A 27,491-nucleotide genomic window follows, 5' to 3' on the forward strand; every position below is an offset into this window, starting at 1 on the left:
ATACAGTCTGGCTGCAGTGTAGACAGTTTGGAGAGGTGAGAGGTGGCCAGGAGACCAGTGCTGTCCAGTGGCTGTGGGGCAGAGGGATGTTGAAGTTAGGGCCGACGGGACAGGACGAGGGAGAGGAAGGGCTGCAGATGACCCCCGGGCTCCTGGCTTATGTGGCGAGGTCAGCTGGGGGGATGCCGATGGCACAGGGAGCACAGGAAGAGGCGAGCTGGTGGATGAGCTGAGTTTGAGAGGACTTCTGAGTCGAGGTGTAGTTCTAGATTCTGGTTCGGAGCTCAGGAGGGAGGGAGGTATGGGATGGAGATCAAGACTGGCCATGAATGAGCCAGAGGGCGGCCCAGAGGGCCTATCCTCGTCTGGGGAGAGCCAGCAGGTTGGAAAGAAGGCCCAGGACTGAACCTGGGTGTCCTGATATTTCAGGGGAAGTCAAAAAAGAGGGGCCAGCAGTGCCATGGCCCCCCAAAAGGGTGTTCTCAGCCAGGCTGAGAGTGTGGCAGCGACCTGAGCCTGTCGCACTGGTCATCAGGGGGTCGCTGGTTGCTTCTGCCTGAGAAGTAACGGGAGCAGCCGTGGCACATATGTCCTGGGGCCTCCTTGAGCCAAGTGGGAGAATTCCAGACAGGAGGGGCCGGGGCTCCCTAGAGGACTCCCTTGCAGGCAGCCCTACGTTGTGGGAGCAGATGGGACGGCACAGAAAAGACCCAATGTCAGGGCAGAGCAGTGATCACAGGGCTACTAGAGGCCAGGCTGGCAGTCCTCCGTGCAAGGGGACAACCCTGGAGACACAGCCCAAAGAAGGCTTGGCTTCCTGGGCCTCCCACCTTCGCCTCTGCCTCGTTAAAACAACAGTCTCAAGTAAGCAGGAACTTTTTAATCAGGATTTTTTTTTATTCAAACAACAGCAACATAATCTTTCTTTACACTCCACACCACCTGGCAGCTCCCGACTCTGCAGGACTAGGACACTTCCCAGGAGTTCCGCCCCACCAGCTGGCGAGGACAAGAATTCTTCCGCTGTCCAGCTCAGGGGCATCCAGGCCCACCCCGGCAAGGGGGCTTGCTTGGGGGGTCTGACAAAGCACGAAGAGTTGAATAGGTAGCCCGGGGCTCCCAGGCCTTGCAAGGGCTTTCAGTAGTGCCCACCAGGCCTGCCCCGGGGTCTCAAGTCCCCTAACCAAGCACGAGCGCATCTTCCCTGACACTCTGCTACCACCAGCCCTGCCACACTCCTCGCAGCCTCTACTGCTGTGACCCCGAAACGTCCGAAGATGCACCGGCGTGGGGTAGCTGCAAAGCTGGCAGGTCTGGGACGAGGGTTAGGACCGTACAACCCTGTTTTCCCCTCTAGAGTGGAGTAGACTCTGTGCGCTTTGTTTAGTAAGAAACAGGTGTAAGTGACAAGTGGGGCACCTCCCACCACAGCCCCCTCCCCGGCCCTGTGCAGGTGTCCTGTCCAGAGGCCCGGGCCTCAGCTTCCGGCACCTGGCGGCCACACCTGGAAACGCACCCCCTTTGCCCCGGGCAGCCAGTGTCCCACCAGCCTGGCGTTTAACCAAACATCCCAACAGCAGAGCAGAGCGATCAAACACAGCTTCTCCGAGCAAACGCTTCTGGTCTGAGACCCAACCAAGGTTTCCCCTCCCTCCTTCAAAATGTAAAATTCTACAGTGTCCAGGGTCTTCCTCTCACAGACAGAACTCTCCCCAACCCACGAATTCTCTACTGGCCCATCTACAGAAACTAAGAGGGAACCCAAGCCTCTTTACATAGATGGGCTGGTGGCTGGGAACCAGGCCCCCGATGGAAGACAAGGCAGGGGGATCGCCTGGGCCGGGGCTGGTGCAGAGCAGCTGCGTTCCCCAACAACGGCCCGGGTCCCCGCTCACCTGCAACCCCAGCCCTTCCCCCTCCTCCGGCTGCGCCAGCAACTCCTACTCCCCAGTGTGCAGCCCAGCTGGAAAGCGGCGAGGCTCGGCTGGGAGGCAGGGACCAGACACAGGACAGCGGTGCGTGGCCAGGCCCAGAGAGCCCCATCTCCTGAGACGGCTGTTGCCACCGCACCAGCCCTCCGAGGAACGCAGGCCTCATGTAGCCACAGCCTATGTACAGGGAACAGGGCCAGGGGAGGGGACCCCAAGTGTCTTCTCCACGGGGAGGAGGAGCTATGTACACAGGTAGGGGACAGGATGGCCAGGGACACCCCCCCACCCCGACATCTCATTCAACCAGGAGATCAAACTGCTCAGCAGCTTCAAACTCCGCATTCATGGCCGCAGCCCATTCATCCAGCTCCGATTTCTAGGGGGAGAGAAAAAGGTGGCGGGTGAGCGAGGACGGGGGAAGGGGGCGTGCTGGCCGGAGCACGTGAACCCAGACCCTGCAGGCGCTGAGCCCCAGGCCGGCCTGAGTCCCAGCAGCCTCCCAGCGCATCTGGGGCGACAGCAGAGCAAAGCCCTGGCCCTCACTCACCAGAATCTCAGGCACCTTTCTCTTCTTGCGCTTCTCTTTCACGGCCGGTGGGGAGATCCCGGGGAGAGTTGTATCTGGGGCCCAGGGCTTCACAGGGACCCTGGGGGCTTCGGTTAACTTGGAAGACACCACAGGCGAGACTTGGGCCAAGTCTTCTGACCCCAGCAGCCCCTCGAAACCAAAGCAAGACCGGCGGCCCGGGGTGGAGGTAGAGGCGGAGCCGAAGGTCTCCAGCCGGCTGTAGGATCGCCTGACCTTCTTAGACATTTCCAAGTCTCTGGCGTCCAGCTCTTCTTCCCTGAAGTTGGACTCAACATTCAGGGGGTATAGCACCGGGGTGGGGGTGGGGGTGACGGGTATATTACATGCCTTGAAGAGATCCTCCTTAGCACGCTCCTTGCTAGGAGGGTTGTTTTCCTTCTCCAAGAAAAAAGCAATCTGGACCGGGACAGAAGAGAGAACACCTCCTTGTTAGTTAGCTGTGTTACATACTTCCCGAAAGGTCTGAGGAGATTCAGGGTGGAAAGACCCATAGGACACTTTTAAAAAGAGAAGACAAGACAGGTCAGGCAACAGATTGGACCTTGAGACAGACCTGGGGAGGGGAAGAAAAGAATCTGTCTGTCCTTGCTTCTGAGTCCACTTTGGTAATGCAGGAAGACTCCTCACCACCGGCTGTTGTCAGCTCCGTTTCCCAACAAAACGTGACCAGAATCTAGCCGCCCCTACTGACTATAAGCCCCCATCACGTCATCTAGAGCAGTTCGACAAGCTCCTGACTGCTCTGCCTGCTTCCACCTGGGTCCTCTGGTCCATGTGTCACACAGTTGGTGACGGTTTTCCTAACATGTCCATCCAGTCAGCAAGTACTTTCCGGTCACCTGCCCTGTTTCAGGTACTTTCTAGGCACTGGGAGCACAGCCGGGAATAAAAGAGAGAAAGCCCTGTCTCCATGGAGCTTCCATTCTGGTGGGGGTAAAACAGGTAATGAACAGGGAAAAGTCATGTAGCATGTTAGAAGTGTTAAGTGCTTTGGATAAAAACAGAATGAGATAGCACTGGGGTGGGTTGGGATTTTAAGTAGGTGAAGGTTGATGGAGGCCTCACTGGGGGACTGTCTGAGCTAGAACTTGAAGGGGGTGAGGAAGTCAGTCACAAGGAGGCCAAGTGTTGTAGGCAGAGGGAACAGAAGGTGCCCAAGTCCTGAGGTGCAGGAATGTCTGGAAAGGTAAAGGAATGAGGCCAATGTGGCTGAGCGGGAGGAAGTGAGGAGGAACTGAAGATGGGGTTCGAGAGGTAATGGGGGCTGCTAGAGGGCCTTCTGTAGGACATTGGAAGGGGAGGCCCATGGAGACCCTTGCTCTGAGACCCAGGGAGCCACGGCAAGGTTGTGAATGGCAAAAGGCCTAATCTCATATGTGTATTAAGAGGTTCACATGTTGGCTCCTTAAAATTCCACTCTTGGCTCAAATGCTGCTTCCTCAGAGAAGCCGTTTTTGTTTTGTTTTGTTTTTATTTGACAGCAAGAGAGGGAACACAAGCAGGGGGAGTGGTGGAGGGAGAAGCAGGTTCCCACCAAGCAGGGAGCCCGATGCGGAGCTTGATCCCAGGACCCTGGGACCATGACCTGAGCCGAAGGCAGACGCTTAACGACTGAGCCATCCAGGCGCCCCGAGAAGCCGTTTCTTACCACAGAATAGCAGGGAGCCCCGCTACCACTGATCTTTACTTCTGCCCCAACAACATCTCTTGTACACTGGTCACCTATCACCCCAATGAGCTTGAGAGCAGGGGTCTTCATCTGTTTGGCTGACCCAGCCTCTAGCCAGCACCCTCCACAGAGCGCTGTGTTGAACAGGTGTTCCATACTCACTGACTTAATGTACCCAAAACGCGTCACTGAGCTTTATGGCAGCCAAAACGCCGTAGGAAACAGGACAAATTCAGTCCCTCTTGTGGTCTAACAGAAGGAATGACGTTGGTTATCAATAGAGACACTTCCTGGCTACAAGCACGGGCAATCTGAGTCTTAGTAATGAGTCAGAGTAAAAGGGATGCTGCACAAAATGGGGGTTAGCCCTGACGACCTCTTCCTCACCCCCTACAGCAAGCAGTCACACGAGTCCTTGCAGCTTCTTTGGCTCAATGTCATCAATCTATCGTTCGACCAACAAGAATGAGTGATTACCATGGGGAGGCAGAAGTCTCCACCCGCAAGACAACATGCAAACATTCAGATATGGAGAAGGCCTAAGGAGAACTACATAAACAGGACAGTGACAGGGCACAAGTGGTCAGGGAAGCCTTCTGGGAGGTGTCCTTTTGGCGGAGTACTGTGTGATGGGTAGGTCATGTGGTGAGATGAGGAGCAGAGCATCACTCTGCCCTCACCTTACTTTAGGCCTCTGCCATCCTGCTGCAGGATTCCTGTTGTCTTCCTACCTGGTCTTGGGGTCCCGAGCAGGCTGTTTCCACCCCAGTCTCCACCCAGACCCCAGGGAGATTTTTTTTCTGAGCATACCTTAGTGACTACCTGAGACTTAGTGAGCTTGAGACTCCCCAAAGGCTCCCACGATGCCGAGGACAAAGCCCAAGCTCCTGAGTGTGGCGTTCATGCCTCCTGAGGAATGACTCTGGCTTAACGTGCTCTATCGCCCAACAAGATCTGCCACAGACACATTGAACAATCTGCCGTCCTCCAGACCTCGGGATTTTCTTTGTGAATTCCAGGGCTCTGCCAACAGAGCATCCTTTGCCCAAACACTACTTTTCTTTAGAGACTCAGTTGAAACGTTTCTTCTTCTGTGGAACAGCCCCAGGGCCAGCTGGTCTGTTAGGTGCCTTCATAACATCTAGTACTTTTCTTACGGCAGTCCTCAGCACGCCATGCTGTTATCACTTGCTCATCTGTCTTTCTCCCCACTTGACATAAGCTCCCTGTGCTCCTAAAAGGCAGCTAGCATTTCTCACTTCTTATATCTTTAGGCACAGGTTTTCTGTTCATGAAACAGCCTTAATAACTTCTGCTGAAACAGTAAAAATGCTGTACACTTATCTTACAACAACCTGTTCTCACAAATTGAGGAGATGGACTAGAGAGAAGGAATATTTAGGACACGGCTCAGCTCTTAAGATGACGGTAGAGAACGTTAGGACATCAAGACCTAAACGTATGAAATCCACAGGGAGTGAGCAAGACTGGCAATGCATGTGGGTGTCCAAAGGCAAAGTGTTTCAAAATACAGATGCTTCCCGGCCTAATGACGGTTTGACTTAAAGTTTTTCAATGTGATTGTGGACCAAAACTGATATGCATTCACTAGAAATCATACTTCAAATTTTGATCATTTCCTGGGCTAGTGATACGTGGTAAGATCCTCTCTCATGATGCTGGGCAATGGCAGCAAGCTACAGCTCCCAGTCAGCCACGCCATCACGCAGTAAAACAACTGATAAATTTACAACCATTCCGTTGTTTGCTTTTAGGACAGTATTCAAAAAATTAGAAGGTATTCAACTCTTCATTTTAAATAGGCTTTGTACTAGATGATTTGCCCACCTATACGTTAATGTAAGTATTCTGAACACATTTAGCGTGTTCGGCATACTAAACTAAAGTACAATGTTTGATAGATTCGGCATATTAAATGCATGTTTGACTTATGGTATTTTCAACTTATCATAGGTTTATCAGAATGTAACCCCGTCCTAAGTGTTGGAAGATCTGTACCTCAAAACTGCTCCCTGGGCAGATGTGAGCAGCCAGTATGTCCTGCCCAATCTCTAGAGTGCCCTGGATTCCACTCCATTACGAAGATAAAAATGAACTCACCCTTGGGCTCCTTCGAGGTGTGTGGACAGGCGGGATCTGTGGAGACAATAATAGATAACATAGCCACCCCCAATTTTGGCTCCCAACCCACAACCCCTCTCTCAGTCCTCACCTCTACAGGTTGGGCTACGATCTTCTTCAAAACGATGGGCTTTCTGACTGGAGCCGCATGCGGTGCCTAGAAAAGAAGAGTGAATATGAACTCCACATTAGTCCAACGCCTTCCGGGGCAGAAACTGAGAAAGCCGGGGCTCACCTTGGGCCAGATTTCAGGGAGGGTGCTCGGGAGATCAGGGCCTGATTTCCGCTGGGACCTCCGCAGAGACTGAGTAGGAGATGGGGCCCCGGGCCCTGAGAAAAGAAAAAAGTTAGGAGGTCGGGCAAGACTCCAGGCCTCAGAGTCTAGAGAACAGATTCAGGAGTGAGCGAGAGGTTCCCAAACAAGCTCCTTTCCGGGGCAGTGAGCCTCCTACAGCGGTGGCGGGAGGGCCTCCTCGCGGGACGCCGTCCCTCAAACGGCTAGGCCCCAGGCTCCCGCGCGCCCTCCGCTCACCAGAGCGCTGGGCGGACCCTCCGGACCTCGTTCGCCTCTCGGACATGTTAGCCTTGGTCTCGATCTCGGCCGCCGCCTCAGCCGCCGCCGCCGCCGCCGGGCCTCGCGCCAACCCGGAGGGCCGACGGAAACCTAAACGTTCGAATTACCCGCTCTGCCTGGAGGAAGCGGAAGTGACGCGAGGGGGGCGGGCCGCCGTGTTCCGTTCACCGTTCGTCGATCTTCACGTCTGGCGTCACCAGGGGCGGGGCCAGCGGCACGCTGGCGTCATCAGAGCGCGCCGCACCCGGAAGAGACGTGGCAGCAGAGGGATAATCGGAGCGGCCCGAGGTAGAGAGCGCGGAGCGGGAGCTCCGGTGAGCCCGGTGTCTGTTCTTCCGCGCGTCGGGCCAGGGCTCGCGCCCGTCGGGACCGGTGCGGCGGTCGATCGGTAAACACGGAGAGAGGGGTATGTGTTGAAGGTGGGGGCGGGGCTTGGAGGGGGTGGGGCTCAGGCGGAGCCCCTGGGGGCGGGGCCGGTGGTTTCGGAGACTCGCTGGTGGAGGGACCTGGCTGGGGGCGGGATCCAGGAGGAATGACAGGCCACCGCAGGTGGGATTCGTTCGGGGGGCGTGGCCCGGAATGTAGAGGGGCAGTGGGCAGTAATTGGGGGTTGGGGCGATTATGAGAGGTGTTTAGGGGAGTTAAGAGTGAAAACGATCTGGGCTTGTGAGTTCGTAGTGGCGGACACCGGAACCTGGCTGTCAACTCGGACCTCTTCTTCCTCAGGGTCGAATATGGGACTTTGCAAGTGCCCCAAGAGGAAGGTCACCAATCTGTTTTGCTTCGAACATCGGGTCAACGTCTGCGAGCACTGCCTGGTAGCCAATCACGCCAAGGTGGGGCCTTCAGGGCAGGGGCTGAGCAGGGCAGTAGGTGGGCAGGCGGTATTGGTTTTCTCCAACTCCATGAAGGGCCAGGGGTTGGAATGAAGCCCTCCTGGAGCTTTTGTGCTCGGCTCTATCTCCGGAGAGCCCTTAAGGCAGACTCTGGCACACTGTGTGCTCAGTAAATATTTATTGATGGAAAAACGAAAGGATGAGTCTCCTCTGTACAAAAAAGCAGCTGGGCCTTGAGGAGATGGGCCCCTGTTGTGATCTCTCTCTCCCACTCCAGTGCATCGTCCAGTCCTATCTGCAATGGCTCCAAGATAGCGACTACAATCCGAATTGCCGTCTGTGCAACATACCCCTCGCCAACCGGGAGACGACCCGCCTCGTCTGTTATGGTGAGGCCTGCCCAGCTTGGTGACCAGTTTCCAGGTCCTCTCTAAGCAGCAGGGCAATGAGATCTCCCAAAGCTAGGGAGGCTGGAGCCCCAAATTCTAGTCCTGCTATGTTATTTACCTGCTGTGTGAGCTCAGGCAAGTCATTTTTTCTTTCTAGGCCTCTGTCTTTTTCCCTAAAAATTAAAGCTCCTGGTTTCTTACCTGCCCATTTTGAGGGTTGGGTGAGAGCCAGTCCAACTTGTGGGTATCATTTTGACTGTGAGCAGTAGCTGGCTGGACCAGCAGGAAGCTGAAGGGATGAGGCTTTTCGACATTTAGGATCTGTTACTCATTCCAATTAAACAGGAAGGGAGTTTCTCCAGTACATTCAGCCAGAAGAAGTCAGCAGTCACATGTATCATGACCTTGAGCTGACTGTGGTGTAAGAGGCTTAACTCCCATTTTTTGAAGGAGCTAGTGCAAAAGAGCTTCGTGTGTGTTTCTCAGTGTGATGAGCGTGTGTGTATATATACATGAATTTAATGTGTCTTATGACTTTACGTGTGTTAATTAGTGCCTTTAGTACCTGCGGATGAGTGAATGGGTAAATGTGCGTGAATGTATGGACATGGGTGTGTTGTGGGGTTGCAGGAGAATGTGTGGGTGACAGCGCTTGAGTTTTAGCAAATGTGAATGTATAGATGTGTATATGTGGGAGTTAGTGATGATACAGGGGATGGTACTTGTGTTTGATTATATGTATATGAGCATGTGTACATTTGTGCCCATAGGTGTGTACATGCATATGTGTGCCTGTGTGCGTCTAGGAACTTTTTCTGAAACTGTTCTTAACTAGCTGTTAGCCCGAGGAGCTTGTGATGAGTGCATGTTCAGCGAGGACTCGCTTTTAAGGGTCGCTGGCATCTTCTTCCCACCCTAGGGGGCTTCTCCCTTTTACTGCGCCGGGGTAGCATCTGCCGTGACTGAGTTCAGGTGGTGGTGGCCAAGAAAGCCGAAGTCTCAGGGAACACTGATGAAATGGACCTGAGTGAGGACAGGAAGGAGAAGGCTGTGGGCTATATGTGTGTGTGTGTGTATACATCCATGTAGCAGGCGGGGGGCTGTTGCTGGGCTAGACGTCCTAAGTGTCTTCTTCTTCATGCCTCTCATCCCCTATTTCATGGGCCCTAAGACCTCTTCCACTGGGCCTGCCTCAATGAACGTGCTGCCCAGCTGCCCCGAAACACAGCTCCTGCTGGCTACCAGTGCCCCACCTGCAGTGGCCCCATCTTCCCCCCAACCAACCTGGCTGGCCCTGTGGCTTCTGCACTGAGGGAGAAGCTGGCCACGGTCAACTGGGCCCGGGCAGGACTGGGCCTTCCTCTGGTGAGAATCTGTCTGTCTGTCTGTCTGACTGACCATCTGCCCTGAGTCCCACCTGGGCCAGATGGGTGGGGAGGGACAGCACCGGGCAGTCTGGTAATACAGGTTCCTTCCGCCAGATCGATGAGGTGGTGAGCCCGGAACCCGAGCCTCTCAACACCTCTGACTTCTCTGACTGGTCTAGCTTTACTGGTAAGTGGTGGTCTGCACTGCCCTTGGGGGCCCTTGCCTCCCTGCTCTGCTGACCACTCTCTTCTTGCCACAGCCAATGGTACCCCTGAACAGGAGGAGATAACCAGTGCTTCCGCTGCCCCATCCTTCTACAGCCAAGTCCCCCGGCCCCCTGCTTCCCCGAGCCGACCCGAGCAGCACACAGTGATCCACATGGGCAATCCTGAGCCCTTGACTCACGGTGAGCCAGGGAATGGTCCAGTCTAGAGGAGGATAGAAAGGAAGTGGGGTGGCTCGCGTGGGGGGAGCTCAGGGTTCCAGAGGCCCACCCGTGGGGCCCCCTCCTCACTCTAACAGAGACATTACCTCCCCACAATTCTGAGATGGTCTGTCGGGCTGAGAGGGCAAGGACCTCCTGCCCTCCCCACTCCCCACCCTGCCGCAGGCCAGTTTCTCTGAGCCTGTGGATACCGGTGGCTCTGCCCCTGCAGCCTCAGCCCCGAGGAAGGTGTATGACACACGGGATGATGACCGTTCACCAGGCCTCCACGGGGATTGTGATGACGACAAGTACCGTCGCCGGCCTGCCCTGGGCTGGCTGGCCCAGCTGCTCAGGTATTCATGGTCAGGTGGGCCCGGATGCCAGGAGCGGGGAGGAGAGGAAGTGAGAGCCAGAGGCCCTGGGCATGATGATTGCATGATAGATAAGAGGGGCTTCGTCTGGGTAACAGTAGTCCCTGGGGTCTGGCTATGCAGAGAGGCTTCAGCTCGGCCCTAGAAGTCTGCTCCACTGTAGGGCTGTTTCCTCGCCTGCTAGGTATCTGAGGCTTGAGGTTGGGCTCTTTGAGGCCCGTTCCTGCTCCGACACCACCAGAGCCTAGTGACCCTGCCGTGCCTGACACATCCTAGTTGCCTCAGCTGGTTTGAGCTGCACGGTCCCCTGTGTAACGAGCAGGTGCAGGGATGAGCCTGCACACCGGAAGCAGCAAGGCTCAGGAATGGCGGCACCAGGGCCAGAAGACAAGTGTCGTGTCTGGGGTTCCTCTCCAGGCCGAGGGGCTGTCAGGGATTGAGAACCTGACCTGACTCTCCCCTCGTCCCCCGCAGGAGCCGGGCTGGGTCTCGTAAGCGGCCGCTGACACTGCTGCAGCGGGCGGGGCTTCTGCTGCTCCTGGGGCTCCTGGGCTTCTTGGCCCTCCTCGCGCTCATGTCTCGCCTGGGCCGAGCTGCAGCTGACAGCGATCCCAACCTGGACCCACTCATGAACCCTCACATCCGGGTGGGTCCCTCCTGAGCCTTTGCTTGTAGCCAGGCCAGCCTAGGACCCGGGGGCCTGAGGTAGGGAGGCCTGGGGACTTTTTCTCTGCTCCTCTTTTTCATGCCTGAGACACTAAGATCCCAGGCCCAGTCAAGTCCACTAGAGTGGCTGCTGGCTGGGCCTGGGGCCCCTGCAGGTCAAACGTTTGTCTTGACCCACTTACCCTGGGTCTCCAGCCTCCCGCCCTCCTCCCCACGAAGGAGATGACAGGTGAAAATAAATGACAGACTTTATTAAAACACCGAAGCCTCCTTTTCCTTCCCCCTTCTCAGCCCAGTCCTCAGGCCTCAGTGGTTCTCCTGACGGTACTGGATGGCCAGAAACTCAAGGGACAGGCGGTTGAAGAACATGGCTCCATTTAGCACTGAGCAGAGGAGGGAGCCCCTATCAGCATTCCCTGCCCACTCTCTGCCGTGTCTCCGGGATCCAAAGCTCCCCCTCCCCCTTAGCAGGACCCTCTCCCCAACTCACTCAGGATGGTTAGGGCAAAGCACCGAAGAAACTTGTCATCTGTCATCTCAGCGTAGAGTGACCCCATGGCAGCCCAGCAGATGCTCATCACCTGGGAGAACTGTAGGCCCCATCCAGTGGGAGAGTGGCCCCCTGAGACAACAGCGGGGTTTCCATCAGCCCCTGGGCCTCCCCCGACCAGCCCTTGAGCCCCGGCCCCAGTCTACCATCAGGACAACTGTGTAGTGGAAGCTCATGCGGTCGTAGCGGTGGGTGATGCAGAAGTTGTGCACGTCGCTGGCAAAGACCCCAAGGTGTATGAGGAAGAGCATCAGGGCAGCTGCAGTGAGCACCATGCCTTGTGGGAAGAAGAGCACAGCCAGCCGGTCCCGCCACCGCATTGTGGTGGCCGCACAGACTCAAGGCCAACGGTGGAAGCTGAGCAAGCCAGCACTGTTCAGGAGAAGTAGCTGACCCCTCCGGTTCTAGAGCGTACGGTCTGGAATCGCAGTGGGATGCTAGAACCACGAGGACATAGGAGGGGACGAGATTCTAGAATACAGGCTGGTTCCAGCCAATACAGGAGTGGTTCATGGGGGCGCCAGGGGAGTTCCAAATTATGGAAGGTCGGATGGAGGGCTGAAGGTACAGACCAGCAGGAGTGTTGAGGAAGGGACAGTGTCCCTTATCATCCTGCCTGCATGCACACTTTGCGTTCTTGTGCACATCTTCTCACTGAATCCGACTCTTCTCACTGAGTCGACCCCCCACGCCCCCGCCTCCTACCTACCACAGAGGAGGCACTGTGGGCACATTTCTACAGAGCCGGGTCTCAGAAAAGTGGAAGGGCATGTCCTAGGTCCACAGCAAGTCTTAGGCCAACGAGAGACGAAGCTCTGGATGTGTAGCTGGTGGGCATTCCCAGGTGAGGAGGCCTGGGCTGAATGACAAGCTCCAAGTATTTATAGCTCCGTTCCCGGATGGGGAGGAACAAAGTGAAGGGAAGCGATAAGAGCTTGCCCAGAGCTGTCCTGGGACCTTCCCCATGCCCTCCCTAGGGATGGCCCAGACAGCAGTGGACTTTTCCATCCTCCCCAAAATGTCCGAGGACCTGATGCTGACCAGCTTTCTCCTGTGCCACCTTTAAGCACTCAGCACTTCACAGCCATCACCTCTGTCCTTTCCAAGAGTCCCAGATGAGGCTGGTGGCATAAATCCTGTTTTGCACACAAGTCCGAGGTACAGAGGAAGTGTCAGCCCAGGTGCTCACAGCCAATGAATGAGGGAGTCAGTACTAAGATTCAGTTCTACCCGAGGCTGTGACTGGGCAGGGACACTTACAAGCAACAAGAAAACATTTCCTCCATACGTGGGAGAGGTGAAAACTCTAGGACTCTCAGCAGGATCACCCACAAAAATGGGCAGAAATGGTGTGGAGGGACATGAAAGCTTCCAGGAACTAGACTAGAAGAAGGATAACTTGAACTCAGCCACCTCCATGGCCTCCTTTCTGTCTGCCTGCCCCAGAAGTTAGGTTCAAGGTCCGGCCAAGACCCTCGGTCTCCCGCCACATCCATGTTTACTGTCTAGTGTCATTAATCACAACAGTCCCTCAGACCCCCATTCTGACACAGTACAGGGGTGACACCCCCAATGCCAGCCGTTGGCCCACTGTTGAAACCATTGTTCGCACCTCCGTTCTCATGTGAATACAGATGAACTTTCATTAGACGTTAGGGCTTCTGGCTCAACACCATTTAAAAATTACCCAAGTAGCACATGACTGCATTCTTGTAAAAGATGTGTGTAATACACAGCATACAGAGGAAAAGGCAATGACAGCATGACAGCCCCCCCCCAGCCTCCTACCTACCTAACAGAGGTAACCCCCTCAACAGTTTGGTGAGTGGGCATCTTTTGGGTCCCTTCTTGATGTAACTTCATGTACCTACATGTACACCTACATGGATAATTTAAAAAACCATTCTAAAGAATCACCAAATGTATTGTCAGAGTATAATTTTCAAAAAGTTAAGAATATGATGCTAGATCTGGAATGAACATGTAACTAAGATGTATAAACCCAGCAGTGAGGGGTTCCCCCTCAGTAAGGTGGTAATGTGTCTTGGGGACCTGGATATGGACAGGCATTTAAAGAGGAATATTAGAGGGGCACCTGGCTGGCTCAGTCGGTTAGGCGGCTGCCTTCAGCTCAGGTCTTGATCTCGGGGTCTTGGGATCTAGCCCCCTGTCGGGCTCCCTGCTCAGTGGGGAGTCTGCTTCTCCCTCTCCTTCTTGTGTTCTTGCCCTCACTCTTGCTCTCTCTCGAGTAAATAAATAAAATCTTAAAAAAAATAAAGAATGTTAGAGTATGATTCTAGGTTAGATACAAAACTGGTTGATGTCCTACAGGACAATAAGAAATAGAACTTTTTAAGTTCTTTTTTCTTTTTGTTAAGACTTTATTTGAGAGAGAGAGCGCACAAGCAGGGGGAACTGCAGAAGGAGAGGGAAAAGTAGCCTCTCCGCTGAACGGGGGAGCCCAATGTGGGGCTCAATCCCAGGACCCTGAGCTGAAGGCAGATGCTTAACTGACTGAGCCACCCAGGCACCTCTGGAGTTACTTTTTCTACTGGATATAAATGTCTTGTATCTCTCCTGGACAGTATCTACTTGTAATAATCAGCGTCTGAACATGTAATGGTAAATAGCAACATCAAATGTTCATTCCTGTGGGTAATTAAGGCCCCAGGATGGCACTAGCAGGACATGCTACACTCTTGGTCTTATTTCCAGATTTTGGATAATTTTTCTTAACAGTATTCTGCAACTTTTTAGTTTATAGACTTCTTGGAGTAGATAATCTTTATGCTCTGCATTTTTTTAAAAAAAGATTTTATTTGACAGAGCAAGAACACAAGCAGGGGGGAGAAGCAGGCTCCCCCCCCCCCCGCCCCGAGTAAGGAGCCCAACGCGAGGCTCGATCCCAGGACCCTGGGATCATGATCTGAGCTGAAGGCAGATGCTTAGCTGACTCAGCCACCCAGGCGTGCCTATACTCTTCATTTTCTTAAGATTATAGCATCATAGGCTGCCTTTAAACATCCTTCGGAACATAAATGGAACATCTCTGAACACAGATTTCGGGGGTCAGCAAACTTTTCCTATAAAGGACCAGATAGTAAATGTTTTACGTTTTGCTAGCCATAAGGTCTCTGTTGCAACTACTCAACACTTCTGTTGTAGTGAAAAAGCAGGCATAGATAATATGTAAACAAATGGGCCTGGGTGTGTTCAAATAAAATTATAGACACTGCAATATTTCATATAATTTCACATAATTTTCATATTTTATGAAAATTGTCTTGGGACACCTGGGTGGCTCAGTCACTTGGGCGTCTGCCTTCGGCTCAGGTCATGAACCCAGGGTCCTGGGATGCAGTCCCACATCAGGCTCCTTGTTCAGCCGGGAGTCTGCTTCTCCCTCTGCCTGCCGCTCCCCCTGCTTGTGCGCTCTCTCTCTCCGACAAATAAATTAATTAATTAAAAAAAAGAAAATCATCTTTTAAATCAAGATAGACATTAACATTACATTATTTTCTCTTTTTAAAATTTATTTATTTGTCAGAGCAAGAGAGCACAAGCAGGGGGAGCGGCAGGCAGAGGGAGAAGCAGACTCCCTGCTGAGGAAGGAGCCTCATATGGGACTCGATCCCAGGACCCTGGGATCATGACCTGAGCCGAAGGCAGATGCCTAACCGACTGAGCCACCCAGGCGTCCCACGTTACATTATTTTCAAGTGTACAACGTAATGATTTGGTATTTGTACCAAATTTGTATTAAAAATGATCACAATAAGTCTAGTTGACATCTGTCACCATACATAGTTAACAAAATTTTTTTCTCTCCTGATGAGAACTTTTAAGAACTACTCTGATTATATGAATTGTACATAATTTTCGCGTCATGAAATGTCATTCTTATTTTTTTAACCATTTTAAAATGAAAAAAAAAAAAAAAAACCCAACACACCAGTCTTAGCTCACAGGCCAAATGAAAACAGGTGGTGGGATGTGTTTGGCCTGCAGGACCCCTGCCAAAGAATAATTAAACAAGGTGGTTTCCATTCCAATACCTTCCCCCCACCCCCCCCACCAGCCCATCACAAGTAATGTTTCAAGGACGACCTGGATAAAGTCGTTTTCTCTATTAAAACTCATCTTATCTCACCATGAGAGACGATGGACTCTGAGAAACAAACTGAGGGTTCTAGAGGGGAGGGGGGTGGGAAAATGGGTTAGCCTGGTGATGGGTATTAAAGAGGGCACGTTCTGCATGGAGCCCTGGGTGTTATGCACAAACAATGAATCATGGAACACTACATAAAAAACTAATGATGTAATGTATGGTGATTAACATAACAATAAAAATATATAAAAAAACCCCCTCATCTTATCTCAACTTGAACTTCATTACCTGTCCAATTGAGCGCTGCACCTTGGTGAACACCTGCATCTTGTTGAAATCGGACACCTGAGAATCACCCTCAACATCTCCACCCAGCCCCTCACTCAGCAAGGCCCACCAGTCACTGAAGATCTGAAGAGTCGGTCTTCTAAGCACCTATGTGGAGGTGCTTGGGGACTTAAAAAAAAAAAAAAAAAAGCAGCAGCAGCTAGGTCTGGGGAAGCCGAGTCTGAAGGCACGCTGACCCGTGTCAGAGGACCGGCCCCGAGAAACACTGTGCTAGAGGCACCGCGAGCACTGTATGCGCCTCTAACCCTCGCAGCCTCCTCGCAGTCCTGTGAGGTCAGCACCCCGATATTAGGAATGGGGGAAACTGAGCCGCCACCCAGGTAACGAGCCAATGCCAGGATGTCAGGCACACGCCCTCTGGCTCCACGGCTGACGCTCCGTCCACGGCATCCAGGGACATATTCCGGGGCCTCTGCCTGCGGGCGTGCGGGGTTGGGAGCCAGGACCCGCTTTCCTTCTGGGAAGGAAGCACCCCACCAGTTCCACTCAACCCTTCCGCTCCAGATGCTGGGGGAACCCAGGGCTCTGCCGGAACCTTCCGCTCGGGGAGGAAAGGTACGGGGGAGCGCTAGTCTCGAAGGACCCAGGGCTGCAGGGGGACGTTTCAGCTGAAGGACTGACTCGTTACAACAAGAACTTTATGGCTCCCGGAAGTGCCTCCTCCTGGTCCCCTTCCCAGCCACACGCCCGTGGGCTGCAGTTGGAGCGATGGCGGCGGCAGCCGCTGGGCCTGGCCCGGGGTCTGGACCTGGGGACTCTCCGGAGGGGCCCGAGGCTGAGGCCCCGGAGCGTCGGCGGAAGGCGCACGGGATGCTGAAGCTTTACTACGGCCTCTCGGAGGGGGAGACTGCGGGGCGCCCCCCGGGGTCGGACCCCTTGGACCCCACGGATCTCAACGGGGCGCACTTCGACCCGGAAGTGTATCTGGACAAGGTGTGTGTGTGTGTGTGTGTGTGTGTGTGTGTTGGGGGAACCAGGCCCCCGATACATTGCACCCTCAGATCACGCCTTCGACTTTGTTGCGGGGGTGAGGGAAGCAGGGGTTCCTAAAAACAAGACGACCCTCGGGCAGGAAGCAGGGGCAGAGCTGGAGTCTAAGGGGGGCATGGGCAGACTTGCACTGGCCTGAGGAGGTGCGGGGTGTGAGGTATCCTGGGCTGATGTTCTGATAGGCTCGGGGTAGGGGGCGTGGCCCAGGCGCTGACAGGCTCTGGAGTGGGCCCTGGCTGACTCTGAGCATTTCAAAGGCTGACAAACCCCCAATAGGGTCGAACTGACCAGTAACTCCTGACCTGTGCCAATGACAGGCTCCACGTCTAGGATTCCTGACAAGGGTGGGATGAGGGTTTTCTTGCACCGAAAGCTGACCGGGTAGGGGCAAGCCGAGGGCCATGAAAGCCCCCGACCTGAGCACTAACACCCCGATTTCCTCCAGCTGCGTAGAGAGTGCCCTCTGGCCCAGCTGATGGACAGTGAGACAGACATGGTGCGACAGATCCGGGCTCTGGACAGCGACATGCAGACCCTGGTCTATGAGAACTACAACAAGTTCATCTCAGCCACAGGTGATTCCCACGGGGACGCACCCTTCACAGTCCCGCTTACCTGTTGTCCTGTGTTGGGGAAACCAGCAGGGGATTTAGGGGGAGGAGACCCAGATGCTAGTCCTTCCCTGACATTAATCCACTCTCACCTCTCAGAGCTTTTGTGGTTGAATGACTATAGAGGTAATAGCTGGTCCCAGAGGGTTGTTCTGAGGATCAAAGGGGAGAAAAAAACAAAATGAAATGTTAGACTGACATGGATTTATCTGAACCACGTAGAAACCCTGACACTAAGGATGTCTCAGGAAGGGTTCATTTCTCTCATTAGTGGTAGCTTTCTTCTCTTGCCCACGTCTGTCTTGAGGGTGGGCTTGTCTCTCTCTTTCTCTCTTTCTCTCTCCCTCCCTTCCTCTATCCCTTTACCCCTTTTAAATTAAGCAAAGAAACAGAAAATTTATGACATTAAGGGACACAAAGATCATGTAAAGGTTTTTTTTTTTTTTTCCCCCTCCTGCCCCCTTTATTCTCTGTCTAGGACAGTGCTAGACAATGTTCATCTATCATTCACACTAACTGCTGTCTTATGTTCATGAAATGCACTACTCAGACTTTTGTGATAGTTTTGGACCCCTGTATACTTAGTCCTAGAGGCAGATCTTGAGGGCCTACATGTGGTCCATGAGAATGTTGGGTGAACTTTTGTGAGGTTCATTCTAATGTCTCTCACTCTACTAGTGTCACAATGCTGGGTGTAGTCATTGTTCTTTTGTCTGATTTGAAGCAGGTCTAATGAGTAGGCACCTCTTTATTTGCTAATACCAGCATCAACCAGCAAGAAATCATAATTTCTAGGGGCACCTGGGCGGCTCAGTCGGTTAACAGTCCGACTCTTGATTTTGGTTCAGATTGTGATCTCAGGGTTATGAGATGGAGATTGAGCCCGGTGTTGGGGCTCCATGCTCAGTAGGGAGTCTGCTTCTCTCCCTGTCTCTCTCTCCCTTTGCCCATCCCCCACCATGCTCTTTCTGTATAAAATAAATAAATCTTTAAAAAAATCATCATAATTTCTGAGCTATGAAATTTCTTATAAGAATTTTGCAAGCATTACATTTTCCATTTGTTAGAATTTGTACAGGTTTGACATTTAGTTCTTGCTTAATAAGGATGGCTTGTTATTTTATCTTTTTCCTAAGGGAGAAAATTATAAAGTGAGTGCTGGAATCAGGGGTTCTAAATCTATACATACTGTAAAGTCTTATATCCATTCATGAAGTATTCATTGAATGCCTTTTTTTTTTTTTTTTTTTTTTTGAGAAGAGCTGTTCTGCATATTGAGGATATAGCAATGAACCAGCTAGATCAAGCTTCTTCCTGCAGCCTGCATTCTAGGTGGGAGACGGACAACAAATGAATACACAAATAAAGGTGGTAGTAAGTGCTAGAAAAAGAAAATAGGGAGAAAAGGGTAATGTGTGTGTGGGTCTGCCTTTAGCTAGAATAAGTATGAGAAGGCCCCTCGGAAGGGGTGACATTTGAGCAGAGCTTTGATGAGAACGAACCAGCCCTGGTTGGGGAGGAAGCAGCAGGGCAGAGGCTCTGAAGAGAGGGCACATCGGGCATATTCAGAGTATAGCAGGGAGTTTAAGGGGATTGAGGGAGGAGGAAAGTGGTAGGTGATAGGGTAGAGGGCTAGTGAGAACCAGATTTTGTAGGGACTTAAAAGTGGTTATGAGGATCCTGCTCTTCACTCTGACTGAGATGAAATGAGAGGAATGGGGTGACCTGGCTTTTTTTTTTTAAGATTTTATTTATTTATTTGACAGAGAGAGACACAGCGAGAGAGGGAACACAAGCAGGAGGAGTGGGAGAGGGAGAAGCAGGCTTCCCGCGTAGCAGGGAGCCCGATGCAGGGCTCGATCCCAGGACCCTGGGATCATGACCCAAGCCGAAGGCAGATGCTTAGTGACTGAGCCCCCAGGCACCCCAACCACTGGGCAGAGAGAGAGGGAGAAGCTGTATGGTCAGCACCCAGGCTGGCAAGGCCCCCTCCAGCCTCCTACCAGTTACCACCCACTCCTCTCCCAAGCTAGTATCTTGGTGTCTAAACAGTTACCATCTCACTCTAATTAATTAATAAATAAATAAATAAATAAATAAATTCTTTAAAAAAAGTTCATCTTTTGATTTTGCTCATGGTGGTTTTAGTGGATCGAACAGTTTTATTAATCTCCCCTTTGATGGCTTCTGAGTTTGTGGTATTGTAGAAAGAAATTTCCATCCCTAATATTATTTTAAAATTCTCCCTGATTTTCTTCACATACTTTTGGAATTACATTTTTTTAAGAGAGAATTTTTTTTAAAAATTTATTCATTAGAGAGAGAGCATGAGCAGGGAAGAGGGTCAGAGGGAGAGGGAGAAGCAGACTCCCCGCTGAGCAGGGAGCCTGATTCGGGGCTCGACCCTAGGACCCTGGGATCATGACCTGAGCCCAAGGCAGATGCTTAACCGACTGAGCCACCCAGGCACCCCCATATGGGTAAATTCTGTTTTTGTAGCAAATTATTCATTTCATTCAAGTTTTTAATTTCTTTACATGGAATTGAGCAAAGTTGTATCTTGTGATTATTCTAATTTGTGTATTTGTGATTATTTCACCCCTTAATTTCTTATTTTCCCCTTCTAAAAAATTAGCGGGGCGCCTGGGTGGCTCAGTCGGTTAAGCGTCTGCCTTCTGCTGGGGGCGTGATCCTGGGGTCCTGGGATCGAGCCCCGCCTCGGGCTCCCTGCTCAGCAGGGGGCCTGCTTCTCCCTCTCCCTCTGCCTGCCGCTCTGCCTGCTTATGTTCTCTCTCTGTGTCAAATAAATAAATAAAATATTAAAAAATAAAAAATTAGCTAACATTTTGTAAATTTTATTTTTTATCCTTTTTTTAAGTGACCCTGATCTTTGATTTATAGTTCTCCCATTTAAAAAATGTATTAATCTTGGGGCCTGCGTGGCTCAGTTGGTTAAGCATCCAGCTCTTGGTTTTGGTTCAGTTCATGATTTCAAGTTTGTGAAATCGACCCCCACGATGGGCTCTGCACTTGGCATGGATCTGCTTGAGATTCTTTCCCGCACCTCTCCCTCCCCCACTCGCACCCTCTAAAAATAAATAAATAAATAAATAAATAAATAAATAAATAAATTCCTTTAAAATGTATTAATCTCTGCTTTTAACTTTACTAATTCCTTAATTGTTTTTTTTGATTTTTATTTTTTCTAACTTCGTGAGTTGAATGTTTATTCTAATTTATTTATATAAAGATTTAAAACTGATTCCCTTTGAACATTGCTCTAGCTATAGCCTATAGGTTTGATCTATAGTGTTTTCATTGTTATATGGTGCACTTTGTTTTTGATTTTGCTTTTGACCCAATAACTGATTAAAAATGAAGTTTTTTCTTCCCCAAATGATGGGGTCTCTTTGCTTTGTAGTTTTGTTATTAATTTCCAGTTTAATTGCATTGTGATCAGAATGCTGTCTGTAGAATTTCAATTTCTTGTCTTTGTAAATTTATTGAGATTTGCTTTAAGACCTAACATATGGTAAGGTTGTAGTGTATTCTGTGGAATCTGAAAAGAATTCAATATAAACCAAAAAGGTCACCCATATTAGTTCTTTAGATCTTCTGTAGCTTCCCTTCGCTTTTTGCCACTTGATCTGTCATGGATTGATAGAAGTGAATTAAAGTCTCCTATGACAGATATGTTTCTGCTTCATCCTTGCTTTCCTTCATGAATATATATATATATATTTTTTTTTATTTAAAAGATTTTATTTATTTGACACAGAGAGAGAAAGCACAAGTAGGCAGAGAGGCAGGCAGAAAGAGAGGGAGAAGCAGGCTCTCCACTGAGCAGGGAGCCCGATGCGGGGCTCGATCCCAGGACCCAGGGATCATAACCTGAGCTGAAGGCAGCCACTTAACCGACTGAGCCACCCAGGCGCCCCCTTCATGAATACATTTTTAAAGTAATCTCTACACCCAACATGGGGCTCAGATTCATAACTCTGAGATCAAGAGTCGCATGCTCTACTGATTGATCCAGCCAGGCAGCCCTCCTTTATGAATATTGATGATAAGTTCAGGAGTAGAGTTAGGGAGATTATTTGGGAAATGTTGGCCATAGTTGGACAAGAGATGATGGTGGCTTGGAAAGAAAATGTTGGAGGCAGAACTTACAGAACTTGCTGATGGACTAAATGTGGGGAAAGATAAGAATAAAAAGGAAAGATAAAAATAATAAAAAGGAAAGATAAGACAAAATGACTCTGAAAATGGCCAGGAGCCAAGATGGAAAAATTTAATGAGGGAACAGTTTTGGGGAATTCTGTTTTGGACATGTCATGCTTGAATAGCCTGTTTGCCATCCCCATCAAGGTGTTAAGTGGGTTGTTAGGCTGGGCTCTGGTCAGTACTGGAGACAGTAATGTCCAAGTCACCACAGCCATGGGACTGGATGAGACCCCTCAGGGAGGGGGAGAGCAAAAGGCATGGATCTATCCCTGTACTCTGCAGATTTGGAGGGAGTTGGTGTTTGCTTGCATTTTCTTTGTGAAGTGTGAAACAGTCACCAATTGAGAGTTGGGGGCATGTATTGGAGTTTTAAGGACTCTGGAGAAAATGTTATTTTAGAAAATGGGAAAGCAACGGGTTTGGAAGGATGGAGGAACTTGAAGTCATAAATATAAAGGGAGGCCAGTTGGCAACTGTGGCTCAGTTTTAGCTCTTCGGGTGCATGGGATGGGTGGCTTGTTGGGCTTAACCTGCTGTAGGGTTTCACTAGCAAGTAATAGAAGGAGGGGGCAAGAGAGGCAAGGGGGCTTGTAAATGCCCGATGACCGATGACCCTGGTGGCAGGTTAGAGATGCTGGGGAATGAGTGGGGAATGAGTAGGGAATTGCAGCTGTGAGAGGTATTTATGAGTAGTGACACTGTGCTAGGGTCACTGGGTCTGGAGTTCCTGGAGGCCAAAGGACTGTTAGAGTGGGTAGACAGGGTGAATGATCAGTTACAGAAGGTGGCAAGGCTTGAAGCTGAGGGCAAGGAGAGGGTGGCAAAGATGGGGCAGAGGGAAGGGTGGGTGGAATTGGGGAGGTCGTGAATCAAGAATGTCTGAAGCCTCATCCGTATGGACGTTCTTGCCCACAAGGAGGTGACAGTGATCAGCAACTGAGAGGTGTGGCACAGAGGACAGTAGGGATGGCAACAAGAGAGGTGTAGTTTGATGGCATGGTCTTCAAAGAAGCTGGGATCTTAAAGGGAAGAAGAGTAGAAACTATCTAGAAGTGTCAAGGGGCCAGCCTCTGAGGCACTGGGTGTGAAAAGAACTGTCTCCTTAGGCAGGTTTCCCTTAAGACAAAGGGAAAGTACCCTTCAGAGAGGGTTGGCTGTGGTCCAGAAGGTGGAGTGAAAGGGCTTGGGAGGTCTGGAAGGACATAAGGGTGCCTCCTCTGCCAGGCAGTGCATTGGATATGGAGGATGCCCCTCGGAAGAAGCAGACAGGTTCCTGCCAAGGGCTCTGTGCCCTCCTTTGGCATCTTCTGAGTGCAGGGACTGTGGCTCCGTAGGCTTCTCCCCACCTAGCAGGGCTCAGAAAACGTGGCCTTCCCTCCCATTTACTGTGGCAGCCCCTTTTGCACTGAATCATCAATATGATTCATCAATGTGACCCTTGAGGAGCGGGCTCAGGAGCATTTGGGAAGGAGGCCCGTGCCTGGGCCCGTGCCTGTGTGCGTGTCGAGGGGTAGGGAGGGAGCCTTTGGACCCTGCCGCAAGCTGAGTGCTGCCCCTGTGCCAAGCCATCTCCTTTGCCCTCGCCCGCTCCCTTGCCCTCCCAGACACCATCCGGAAGATGAAGAACGACTTCCGGAAGATGGAGGACGAGATGGACCGGCTGGCCACCAACATGGCGGTGATCACGGACTTCAGCGCGCGCATCAGCGCCACCCTGCAGGACCGCCACGAGCGCATCACCAAGCTAGCAGGTGGGCCGGGTCCCGCAGCCGGTGCCGGAGCGGGCCGCCGGGGGCCCTGGGGCTCACACCAGCTGTCCCCGTCCGCCAGGCGTCCACGCGCTGCTGCGGAAGCTGCAGTTCCTCTTCGAGCTGCCCTCGCGCCTCACCCAGTGCGTGGAGCTGGGCGCCTACGGGCAGGCGGTGCGCTACCAGGGCCGCGCGCGGGCCGTGCTGCAGCAGTACCAGCACCTGCCCTCGTTCCGCGCCATCCAGGACGACTGCCAGGTCATCACGGCTCGCCTGGCTCAGCAGCTGCGGCAGCGCTTCAGGTGAGGCCCGGGGGCCCTCGCCCACGCCGCCGGGGTCCGGGCCTGCCAGTCGCGGTGCGTGGCCCCGCCCCGAATTCTGTCGGCCTGCCCTTCACCGCCACCTCCCACCTCGCAGGGAGGGCGGCTCGGGCGCCCCCGAGCAGGCCGAGTGCGTGGAGCTGCTGCTGGCCCTGGGCGAGCCGGCGGAGGAGCTGTGTGCCGAGTTCCTGGCGCACGCCCGAGGGCGGCTGGAGGCCGAGCTGCGGAGCCTGGAGGCGGAGCTGGGGCCCTCCCCTCCCGCTCCCGACGTCTTAGAGTTCACCGATCACGGAGGAAGTGGCTTCGTGGGTGGCCTCTGCCAGGTGGCCTCGGCCTACCAGGAGCTGTTTGCGGCCCAGGGCCCGGCGGGTGCCGAGAAGCTGGCGGCCTTCGCCCGGGAGCTGGGTGGCCGCTACTTTGCGCTAGTGGAGCGGCGCCTGGCACAGGAGCAGGGCAGCGGCGACAACTCGCTGCTGGTGCGGGCGCTGGACCGCTTCCATCGGCGCCTGCGGGCGCCTGGGGCCCTGCTGGCTGCGGCGGGGCTGGCCGAGGCTGCCACGGAGATCGTGGAGCGGGTGGCCCGGGAGCGCCTGGGCCACCACCTGCAGGGCCTGCGGGCCGCCTTCCTGGGTTGCCTGACCGACGTGCGGCAGGCTTTGGCCGCACCTCGCCTGGCTGGAAAGGAAGGCCCGGGCCTGGCCGAGTTGCTGGCCAACGTGGCCAGCTCCATCCTGAGCCACATCAAGGCCTCTCTGGCAGCTGTGCACCTCTTCACGGCCAAGGAGGTGTCATTCTCCAACAAGCCCTACTTCCGGGTATGGCCTGCCTTTGGGCATCCTCCCCCCCTCCCCCCACCGCCTTATTCTGGGCATTCTTCTATTCATCCTAGAGTTTGACAGCTATCAGGGCACACAGTCCTTGCCCAGGCACTCTGGATGTGGTTTCAGGCTGTCACGAGGAAGACTGGCACAGCCTGGAGGGGAGGGGAAGGCTGGGAGGGCATCTGCCAGCAGGGTCCCCAGCGCTGGCTTTGTCTTGTCCCTTTGCACTCTCCCCCCCCCCCAGCCCCCGCCCCAAGCAGGGTAGCTGCTCTTGGGTCCTGGAGTGCAGGATGGAGCTGTCCCTTGGAGAGGGGCTAGGGCATTTAGGATCCCAGAAGAGGGTCACTAGCAGCCCCTGCCTGGAAGAGGGGACCTGCTGTGTATCTGGGGCCCTCCTCCTCACAGGGCGAGTTCTGCAGCCAGGGTGTTCGTGAGGGCCTCATCGTGGGCTTCATTCGCTCCATGTGCCAGACGGCTCAGAGCTTCTGTGACAGCCCTGGGGAGAAGGGGGGCGCCACACCGCCTGCTCTGCTCCTGCTTCTCTCCCGCCTCTGCTTGGACTATGAGACAGCCACCATCTCCTACATCCTCACCCTCACCGATGAACAGTTTCTCGTGCAGGTGAACCACTAGCTCACAGCAGGGTCGGGGATGGTGGTCCCCCATGGACAGTGCTGTCATGGTCAGACCCAGGCCAGCTGCCTAGGCCCAGCCCACCCTCCCCCTGGCCCAGCCTGTGCCCCGCTCCTGCTTGGCAGGGGCCCCTGAGCTGCCCCCAGCACTCACTGTCTCTCTGTCCTCTGCGCCCCTGGCCCAGGACCAGTCTCCAGTGACACCCGTGAGCACATTGTGTGCAGAAGCCAGGGAGACAGCACGGCGGTTACTGACCCACTATGTGAAGGTGCAGGGCCTGGTCATATCACAGATGCTGCGCAAGAGTGTGGAGACACGGGACTGGCTCAGTACCCTGGAGCCCCGGAACGTGCGTGCTGTCATGAAGCGGGTGGTGGAGGACACGACGGCGATCGACGTGCAGGTGCTTCCCCCCGGGCTGGCCAGGGGGTCCTCATGCCTGCTGTGGGTGTGGGGGGAGTGACCCTGGGAGGATCAAGACATCAGTGCCTGCGTCTGTGGCCTCGTTCCTCCTCAGCCCTGACTCGGGGCGTCATGGCCCCCATTTCACCTATGAGGAGACTGAGGTCTAGTCACCCAGAGAATCAGGGCGGGCAGGGCTACCACTGAAGATTGGGCCTCAGTACCAGGTCTTATGTCCCGCCTTTGCCCCACTCCCCCACTTCTATAAATAGTGACCAGGTACCAACCAGATACTAGGTCCCCACTACCCTGTGATTCTCGTAATAATTGAGTTTGTAATTTAGGGTGTCCCGGGCCCTCACCCTGGGCACCGGGTGGGCAGGAGGCTCCCCTTGCTCTGGCCTCCTTGCAGTGCCTCCTTCCACCACTAGGTGGGGCTTCTGTACGAAGAGGGTGTCCGCAAGGCCCAGAGCAGCGACTCCAGCAAAAGAACCTTCTCTGTGTACAGCAGCTCCCGTCAGCAGGGCCGCTATGCACCCAGCTATACACCCAGGTCTGGCTGGCCAGGGTAGCCCTGGGGGGTTGGAATGGACAAAGGGGGCTGGGGGTGCAGGGTGGGCTCTGATTGCTTGTCTCCTCCACCATCCAGCGCCCCAATGGACACTAATCTCTTGAGCAACATCCAGAAACTGTTCTCTGAACGTATTGATGTGTTCAGCCCTGTGGAATTCAACAAGGTCTGAAGTCCCCAGTGACCCCACTTTCCAGGGGCCCTGGCGAAGGTTGGCTGAAGCAGTCGCACCCTGAGTCAGGGAGCCTAAGACTCTGGGCTGTTTCTAGGAGGCAGTGGTCATCCAGAGCCCCACCATCACCATATTCCAAGGCCCTCTGCCCTGACCTTGGTGTGCTCCCAGCCTGGGTCTGGATGCACATCTAGAATGCCTGTTTGGCTCTTGGCCTTGTTGTCACAGTAGTCCGGGTCCTCCCCAGGGATTCCTGTCCACACCATAGTCTCTGCCGCAACCCAGCCCACATTCTAGGACCTGGTGTTCTTTTGCCTGTAACTCAGCAAGTCTCTCCCCTCCCCATGTCAGGGCTGACTCCCGTCTCTGCTTCTGATGTCATGGGGCCTTCCCTGTCTGTTCTCCAGATGATGGTGCCAACACTGTATCTGTCCCTCCCTCTTACGGGGGTCCTGGGACTTTTACACCCCATCGCAGCTCCTGGCCGCTTACTGTCTCTCTGGCCTGTGCACAGAATGTGGGTGCCCTCAGGGACCCAGTGCCCCTTCCAGCACCTGCTGTCCCCGGGCTGCATTCCTGTATCCTTGCCCGCAGGTATCGGTGCTGACGGGCATCATCAAGATCAGCCTGAAGACGCTGCTGGAGTGCGTGCGGCTGCGCACCTTTGGGCGCTTCGGCCTGCAGCAGGTGCAGGTGGACTGTCACTTCCTGCAGCTCTACCTGTGGCGCTTCGTGGCCGATGAGGAGCTCGTGCACCTGCTGTTGGATGAAGTGGTGGCCTCGGCTGCCCTGCGCTGCCCGGACCCAGTGCCCATGGAACCCAGTGTCGTCGAGGTCATCTGCGAGCGTGGCTAGGCCGGGCCGCTGCCATGCATGGGCCTGTGCAGTCGCCCTCCCCTCCCCGTCCCCTGGTGTCCCTGCGTCCGCTGGCCCTTCCCCTCGGGCCTCAAGACCCGCCAATAAAGACGTGTTGTTTCCTCCTCCCTCTTGCTTGCGGGGGCGGGGCTGGCTGGGGGTGGAGTCGTGAGGTG

At 53.5% G+C, this 27,491-nt stretch overlaps 4 protein-coding genes across 6 annotated transcripts; 2 read left to right on the forward strand and 2 right to left on the reverse strand.

The window, feature by feature from the left end:
* Positions 1-875: 875 nt before the first annotated feature.
* LOC118016027 (sororin-like) lies at positions 876-7,095 on the reverse strand. Its single transcript, XM_035013193.1, has 6 exons — positions 6,864-7,095; positions 6,567-6,661; positions 6,423-6,488; positions 6,311-6,346; positions 2,479-2,916; positions 876-2,307 (listed from the first exon to the last, which is right to left on the reverse strand). Exons 1-6 carry the CDS (start codon positions 6,907-6,909, stop codon positions 2,227-2,229), a joined length of 762 nt encoding a protein of 253 aa, XP_034869084.1. The 5' UTR covers positions 6,910-7,095; the 3' UTR covers positions 876-2,226.
* Positions 7,096-7,156: 61 nt separating this feature from the next.
* ZFPL1 (zinc finger protein like 1) lies at positions 7,157-11,220 on the forward strand. Of its 3 annotated transcripts, none has more exons than XM_035013192.1 (8): positions 7,157-7,293; positions 7,632-7,741; positions 8,019-8,130; positions 9,302-9,495; positions 9,612-9,684; positions 9,758-9,904; positions 10,155-10,278; positions 10,771-11,220. In XM_035013192.1, the coding sequence occupies exons 2-8, from the start codon at positions 7,640-7,642 to the stop codon at positions 10,955-10,957; spliced, it is 939 nt and encodes a 312-aa protein (XP_034869083.1). In that variant the 5' UTR covers positions 7,157-7,293; positions 7,632-7,639; the 3' UTR covers positions 10,958-11,220. The 3 variants fall into 3 exon arrangements, with proteins under 3 accessions (XP_034869083.1, XP_034869081.1, XP_034869082.1); XM_035013190.1 differs by having other exon boundaries at positions 7,170-7,311; XM_035013191.1 differs by lacking the exon at positions 7,157-7,293 and adding an exon at positions 7,367-7,454.
* A 31-nt stretch (positions 11,221-11,251) lies between these two features.
* On the reverse strand, positions 11,252-12,171 carry TMEM262 (transmembrane protein 262). The gene is made up of 3 exons (XM_035013194.1): positions 11,659-12,171; positions 11,453-11,552; positions 11,252-11,345 (listed from the first exon to the last, which is right to left on the reverse strand). The coding sequence occupies exons 1-3, from the start codon at positions 11,830-11,832 to the stop codon at positions 11,269-11,271; spliced, it is 351 nt and encodes a 116-aa protein (XP_034869085.1). The 5' UTR covers positions 11,833-12,171; the 3' UTR covers positions 11,252-11,268.
* Positions 12,172-16,585: 4,414 nt separating this feature from the next.
* On the forward strand, positions 16,586-27,440 carry VPS51 (VPS51 subunit of GARP complex). Its single transcript, XM_035013195.1, has 10 exons — positions 16,586-16,901; positions 17,404-17,533; positions 23,398-23,544; positions 23,624-23,843; positions 23,959-24,676; positions 25,088-25,303; positions 25,500-25,718; positions 26,149-26,270; positions 26,367-26,454; positions 27,055-27,440. The coding sequence occupies exons 1-10, from the start codon at positions 16,677-16,679 to the stop codon at positions 27,313-27,315; spliced, it is 2,346 nt and encodes a 781-aa protein (XP_034869086.1). The 5' UTR covers positions 16,586-16,676; the 3' UTR covers positions 27,316-27,440.
* Positions 27,441-27,491: the final 51 nt, after the last annotated feature.

The sequence above is a fragment of the Mirounga leonina genome, unplaced genomic scaffold, assembly GCF_011800145.1.
Source record: "Mirounga leonina isolate KUSES-001 unplaced genomic scaffold, KU_Mleo_1.0 Mir_166, whole genome shotgun sequence".
NCBI classification, from domain to species: Eukaryota; Metazoa; Chordata; class Mammalia; order Carnivora; family Phocidae; genus Mirounga; species Mirounga leonina.

What these genes read in the sequence shown, in the direction of transcription:
- LOC118016027 (XM_035013193.1), bottom strand. Translation starts at nt 6,909, where the DNA reads ATGTCCGAGAGGCGAACGAGGTCCGGAGGGTCCGCCCAGCGCTCTG. An exon ending in AGGGTCCGCCCAGCGCTCTG is followed by an intron (nt 6,662 to 6,863) that starts GTGAGCGGAGGG and finishes TTCTTTTCTCAG; the next exon opens with GGCCCGGGGCCCCATCTCCT. An exon ending in TCCCTGAAATCTGGCCCAAG is followed by an intron (nt 6,489 to 6,566) that starts GTGAGCCCCGGC and finishes CTTCTTTTCTAG; the next exon opens with GCACCGCATGCGGCTCCAGT.
- ZFPL1 (XM_035013192.1), top strand. Translation starts at nt 7,640, where the DNA reads ATGGGACTTTGCAAGTGCCCCAAGAGGAAGGTCACCAATCTGTTTTGC. An exon ending in GACCCGCCTCGTCTGTTATG is followed by an intron (nt 8,131 to 9,301) that starts GTGAGGCCTGCC and finishes ATGGGCCCTAAG; the next exon opens with ACCTCTTCCACTGGGCCTGC. An exon ending in TGGCTGGCCCAGCTGCTCAG is followed by an intron (nt 10,279 to 10,770) that starts GTATTCATGGTC and finishes CGTCCCCCGCAG; the next exon opens with GAGCCGGGCTGGGTCTCGTA.
- TMEM262 (XM_035013194.1), bottom strand. Translation starts at nt 11,832, where the DNA reads ATGCGGTGGCGGGACCGGCTGGCTGTGCTCTTCTTCCCACAAGGCATG. An exon ending in ACTACACAGTTGTCCTGATG is followed by an intron (nt 11,553 to 11,658) that starts GTAGACTGGGGC and finishes TGGGGCCTACAG; the next exon opens with TTCTCCCAGGTGATGAGCAT. An exon ending in CTTTGCCCTAACCATCCTGA is followed by an intron (nt 11,346 to 11,452) that starts GTGAGTTGGGGA and finishes TCCTCTGCTCAG; the next exon opens with TGCTAAATGGAGCCATGTTC.
- VPS51 (XM_035013195.1), top strand. Translation starts at nt 16,677, where the DNA reads ATGGCGGCGGCAGCCGCTGGGCCTGGCCCGGGGTCTGGACCTGGGGAC. An exon ending in GCGCATCACCAAGCTAGCAG is followed by an intron (nt 23,545 to 23,623) that starts GTGGGCCGGGTC and finishes CCCGTCCGCCAG; the next exon opens with GCGTCCACGCGCTGCTGCGG. An exon ending in CCAACAAGCCCTACTTCCGG is followed by an intron (nt 24,677 to 25,087) that starts GTATGGCCTGCC and finishes TCCTCCTCACAG; the next exon opens with GGCGAGTTCTGCAGCCAGGG.